A 6,504-nucleotide genomic window follows, 5' to 3' on the forward strand; every position below is an offset into this window, starting at 1 on the left:
TTGGACATTATGGAGAGATCCTCCGGTACAAAAACTGTATGTATTGGAAGGTGTCCGCCCGGGAAGTCGACAAATGAAATTTCAGTTATCCCGGGAAGTCGACAAACTGAGTCCCGGTTTGTAGACAGGTGCTGTACCGCTTTTGTCGACTTCCCGGGTAGTGTTTAGATAATTAAGTAGTGATGTTTTGAGAGTAATTGCCTGTGAACTGACATATTCTACAGGTGCTGTACTGCTTTTGTTGACTTTGGTTTTGTCGGGTAGTGTTTATATATTAAGTAGTGATGTTTTGAGAGTAAATGATATACTCCAGTGAGTATATCATTAGTGTTTAGATATCAATCTTTTTTACATTTTAAGAACAAAAGAACAAAGTCAATGATAATCCTTTGCTCAAATCTCATGACTTTGGATTGTTTTAGTAAATCGGTTATTGAGTTAAAGCAATTAGTATCGTTGGTGAATATAAGTCAGTTGCAGAATGAATTCATCACCAAGTGCGAAATCGGCTACGCCGGTTGTGTTTGTTAAATCTCCAAAGAACGAACGAACGAAAGAACGAAGGAATTCTTCCTATCATTATGGCGAATGCTTTGGTACGTGTGATGGTAGACATCTCTATCATCAGGGATACAAGTTCAGAGTTAACAGAAGGAGGGCAGAGAAGACATACTGGAAATGTACACAGCCAGGGTGCAGTTCCCATGTTATGACAGTGGACGACATGGTCAACGCTGTTGGCAACGGTCACAACCGCCGTGCCCCAGACTACGTTACTGAAGTTGATGCATTCAAAGTCAAGCTCCACGATCGGGACAGATCTGACGCTTCAACCCACATTCCTCAGATCTACCAAGATGAAATTGTCAAGTTGCGGAGAAACCCAGATGTAGCACCTGACGCCCTTCTGAGACTGATTCCCAAATACGATGCCATGAGGACGAGTATGTACCGCCAGAGACACAAGACAGTACCAAGACTGCCCCAGACCTTACAGGACATCGACCTACAGGACCAGTGGACCAGGACAGAGGCAGGGGAAAGATTCTTACATCGACTGGAGGGACAGTCTCCTATCTTCATATTCACCACTGACCAGAATCTAGAACTGCTAAGTGATGCTGACGTCCTATTTGCTGACGGGACTTTCTCAACATGCCCTAGGCTCTTCGACCAGATATATTCCATCCATGCTGAATTCCAAGGACATATGTTGCCACTCGTGTATGGACTCATGTCAGACAGAACCGAGGACTCATACACACGGATGTTTACCTATCTGAAGCAGACCTCGGCGAACCTAGGACATCAGCTGGTACCAACAACTTTCCAGATGGACTTTGAGCGTGCGTCCCACAATGCTGTTGCTGTTGTCTTCCCTGGAACCCAGAGACGTGGTTGTTTTTTCCACTACACACAGTGTATATGGCGTCGTGTCCAAAAGATCGGACTAGCAACTGAATACAAACACGATGAGGATGTAACCAAGCTTGTGAGACGAGCGGCTGCACTTCCCCTTGTGCCCGAGGACAAAGTTGAAGACGTTTGGGTAGACGCCATCGGTAATGCTCCTCAAGGTGAAAAGGCAACACAGCTGATGGACTTAGTCACGTCAACCTGGATCGAAGGCTCTTGGCCACTGTCTATGTGGAACCACTTTGGCAATGATGGACATCGTACCAACAACAATCTTGAAGGCTGGCACCATAAAATAAACAAATTTGCAAAGAAAACCCATCCGAACATCTATGAACTCGTACGTCTCATTCAGAAAGAACAGTCAGTGGCTGAGGTTAAGATCTAGCAGATCCAAGGACATGGCAGAGGGCCTGTTAGGACGAGGAAGTATCGGCAAACTGACATGAGAATCAGATCTCTGAAGGATGACTTGATCGCCCAGAGACTCTGTGAGATGGACTACACAGATCACGTCTCGGAACTCCTTCACCTGGGATAGACATTGCAGACTGTTGAGACCTAAATGCTTGTTCAGCTGTATTAATACTAGTTTTCAATCATATGAAAGACTGATTTATACATTTTACACGTGTTGATCATGCTCATTGTATGCGTTATATTTGTTTGAAACATTTCGCATATTCAGATACCATTGAATGTTTAAACCAGTGCTAATCCTTGCTGTGTTCACTGTTTGACCAGCCAAGCGCAACAATAGTCCGCGATGCCCGCAGAGTCGACACTAATTTTGGGTGGTAAATCTTCATTTGTCGACTTCCCGGGCTTGAACAAGAATGGAACGTATGGGAAGTCATATTCAACATCTGATAAGTATGGAGGGTCAGGGATGTTATTACAGTCGCCGGGGCTACACCAGATATTGGCATTGTGCTCGGTTATTGGTGTTCATGTGGTTTCTTGAGGATTGCATGTCAGTATCTTAAAAATAAAACACGTTGACGTCATGCGACCATAGCTATCGGCAATACAAAGTGAGACACTTCTCTGAAAAAAACTAGAACTTTTCATTTTAGATTTGTCTTTTAATTATTCCTTGAGGTCCAGTGTATTTAGATAGTAAGTTAAAGCGAGGTTTGGATAAGTTCCTGTGTTATGGTACTAGTAACATGTTGATGATATGAAAAATATAGGTGTTGCGATACATTGTCCCATTTTCCATTTATAATTCGAGTCTGGGCCAACATTCCAAAGCTTGACATCGCAAACATCGGTTCACGCAATTGGTGTAAAGATTCATATATAAACAACCAGTGACCAAGTTATCTATGTAGTCAGCCAAAGACAAACATTGACTGCTGAGGTCTCAATATCCACACGGTTACGCCAGTACGTTTTGAAGCGAGCTCGATGAAAATATGTTTTGAAGCTAACGGGGACGAGTGCAATAATGATAAAACGCAATGGATATAATTTATGGGAACTGTAAATTCTGAGCTTCAGTCCTTAGTTTTCAATTGGGCGAATCAGTTTCCTTTTGAATCAGTTTACTGAAGACGTGTCAGTCAGGAGGGTGTGCAACTAGATTGCTCTGACTGTGCTGTTCAGGGAATAACTAGTGTGGTTCCTGTTTATTCACGCTGCAATACATCTACAGTGTCTCGCAGAACCGCACACATACAGTCCGAGCGAGGATCACGAAGCAGATTGGTTACTCATTCCATGTCCATCACTCACTTCTGACTCTTGTTTCTATTCGTGTCATATGCTAGGCGCAGTTAGACAATTAATGGTCCACTTCACCTGCAATCCAGATTGCTACAGGTTCCTGTGGGGGCTTAATATGCTCATTCGTAACATTTATTCCAAAACAAAAGACATTCGTGTCGTATTTTCCTGGTTAAATAGGTTTGCTTCAGTACGCCTGACATCTCTGTCGCTAAGTGCTTTTATTAGTTCCTGAAAAATAGGTAGACATCACATGGGATGCCGTAGGTGGGCTGTAAATACCTCCGTGCCAAAGTAATTATTTTCCCACCACGCCTAATGGTGTTCTCTGTTTCGGTAACCATAACGCACCTTGGCTGACTGATTTTGACGGTGTATGATGGTGGCTTGAAGTAGACATTTGTTGCAGTACTGTGAATGTTGCCATTCTCATGTTACAGATCTGTGTTTCCAACGCAGGATTGATGTGTGAGAAGAAACATTGTGCGAAGTGCCCCTTACTGGAGTACAGATTAGCGTACAATAAAACAGCATGACTTACTTGTTTGTGCCACAGAGAAGATGAAGCTTACATAGAACCGGAACGCTTTTGGCAACTAGTTACACCGACATCTATGGAATCCAAAAAGGGACATCGTCGCGTTGTCGAGTTTACAAAAACAAGAAACATTGTCAAAGAGTAAAAGGGCCACCATGCTATAACGCGACTGTTTCTAGCACCGTCGGAACTCTGAATCATAGTTCATATTTCACCAACGTTCGGTAATGCGACAGCGCGGCATTTTCCAAGGTGTCATTGACGTCCAGTTTTAAATGAGTAATGTGATCGACAAGGCGACAATCTCCGGCTCTCTTCTATGATTCCAAAGGAATTTGTTGAAGCTCTGTATGTTAAAGATCCACATGACTACTTGGATATGAGACCTGAGGTTGAAACATGATAGGTGCGTACTACTTTTACAAAGGTTAAACAAGAAGTCATTCTAGTGGCATATGAATATGAATTGTTTTAAATACCAAACTTGTCTGCGGAGAAAACAGATACTATTCAGAAATTCTAAGGGATATTGTTGCAGTTGTGTCAAATTCTGTGCCGAATGCAGTTCGGCTCTTATTATTGACTTGAACATACATAAGTATGCTATGTTATCTCACAAGTCATAGATTATACATATAAATTAGAAATCAACCTTTATATGAACATAAGAAATCAGAAAGTAATAATAATAATAATTCATGAACTTCTATAGCGCATCATTCACAGTCCTATGCTCTGTGTTCTTAGCAATTGAATGCCTGTGAGCAGAGAAAGGTCTTTAGTTGTGACGTGAAAGATTCAAGTGAAGAGGCAGATTTCAGGTTTTCGGCTAGACAGTTTCATTTCTCTGCAGCTGCACATTTCAATGTTCTCTTACCAAAGGTGGAGGTCTCAATTGTCCATTCAGTCCATTGTACGCTTCCGTTTATATAATGGGCATGTATTTATAATTCGAATGGTGAAGACAAAGGTGCACATCATACCCCATTGGCGGTACAAAACACATGCACCTACATGACATGTACACTTTTCACATACAAGAAAATTGCACAAGCCAAAATAGGTAAGTGCATCATGCATAATTGTAGTCAGTGAGGCTTCAAAGCTGGAAATGGCCTTCACATGCCATCCAGAAAACATTTTGAAAGCTTCACGGAGGCCTGTAATGTTGTAATTCTAATAATCGTGCGAACCTCATGGTAGAAAGGGATGTCTCACTTTGTCTGCACCTATTTTTATGCCAATTGATAGATGAGGTGCTATTACAGGGGCTATTTATAGATTTACTCGAAGTCCTCCATCGTTCTTTTTCGTTTCATTCTATTTAAATACACAAAGGCCACCTCCTCCTTTTTGTTCATGAAAATAATCGAAACACATACACACGCACAACTTTGAACTATACATTCATCAATAGTATTGGTTAAAAAACAATTTAATTAAAATTGAAATAACTATAATCGTTTAAGATATATGCTTATATAGTCAATATACTGAAATAGTCAATATATGATTATATATAGCCTGTAGTGGTGATGTGTATATACAGAGAGAGTATGGGAACTACTGAGAATACATGTATATACATGTATTTCTCACAAACCAAACCTTGTTATGTTTGTGGTATATCAAACAAGTGAACGGGTTTTGTATCCTGCGTAAGAACAGGGGATATTGTCAATATCATACATCACTGTCCACGTGTCCTTCTAATGTGCGCAAGGGGCGGTGGGGGAGCCTAGTGGTTGAAGCGTTCGCTCCTCACGCCGAAGGCCCGGGTTTGATTCCCCACATGGGTACAATTTGTGAAGCTCATTTCTGGTGTCCCCCGCCGTGATATTGCTGGAATATTGCTAAAAACGGCGTAAAACCATAATCAGTCAGTCAGTCAGTCTAATGTGCGCAAAGTGCGTCTGAGCGCTTACTGTGCAAAATGTGAACGATTAGCACAACTTCCTGAATGCACAATCTGTGAACTAATATGGAGGCAGAGAAACTATTTGGTGATCAAACTCAATGATTTGGGAACTGCTACATGGTCCCCGTTCGTTCCATTTTCTCTTTGTGTCGGTGAATAGTGTATCCTATTTTGATATTGTCTGTAAAGATAAATGAATAATTCAGAAGTAGTGGCACCAGAGGGTCAAAGTTTGCATATAAGCCATCACATTTATGCAATTATTGAGACACATTAGTTCAAATTGTTTCTGAACATGCATGTTTACGTAGTATCACGAAGGTATGAAGGTTTGATAAGTAGCTTTAGAACAGCGTTCTGTTGGTATGAGATGGCGCCTTAATCCTGGTAAATATCCCTGTACCAATACAATTAATCAGACCCTGTCGATGCCACTAATTCCGGCACATCGGATTCATTGAGTAACAAACTTACGCCTCAATAACAACCCCTACATCCGCCGTTACCAACATCCACTGACTGATCAATGAAGGCTCATCTGCTTCGCATTCTTGTATGAAAACATCATATGATTTTAAAAGTGGGGACAAACTTCAAGCCACAACTTAAATAAAACACCGATTAAAAAAATTTCCATAACAACCTCCAGATTCGCCGTTACCAACATTCACTGACTGATCAATGAACGCTTATCTATTTCGCGCTCTGGTATAACCTACAGCATCATATGATGGTAAAATTGAATACAGTCCTTCAAGCCACTACTTAAAACACCTTTAACGCCTTCAAAACAATCCTCCTCCTCCACGTATCCAACATTAATTGATTAATGAAAGTTCATCTATTTCGCACGCTTGTTAACATTAACAAAATTAGGATGTTTTGTGAGACAAGTTGCCCATAA

General features: G+C 41.3%; 1 protein-coding gene across 1 annotated transcript; it reads left to right on the forward strand.

Moving 5' to 3' along the window:
* Positions 1 to 724: 724 nt before the first annotated feature.
* Positions 725 to 1,804, forward strand: LOC124257380. Its single transcript, XM_046691426.1, has one exon. It carries the CDS (start codon positions 725 to 727, stop codon positions 1,802 to 1,804), a length of 1,080 nt encoding a protein of 359 aa, XP_046547382.1.
* The last annotated feature ends 4,700 nt before the right edge of the window (positions 1,805 to 6,504 follow it).

Source organism: Haliotis rubra, unplaced genomic scaffold (assembly GCF_003918875.1).
Source record: "Haliotis rubra isolate DU_JTF1 unplaced genomic scaffold, ASM391887v1 Scf66, whole genome shotgun sequence".
In the NCBI taxonomy this organism is placed as follows: Eukaryota; Metazoa; Mollusca; class Gastropoda; order Lepetellida; family Haliotidae; genus Haliotis; species Haliotis rubra.

What these genes read in the sequence shown, in the direction of transcription:
- LOC124257380 (XM_046691426.1), top strand. Translation starts at nt 725, where the DNA reads ATGGTCAACGCTGTTGGCAACGGTCACAACCGCCGTGCCCCAGACTAC.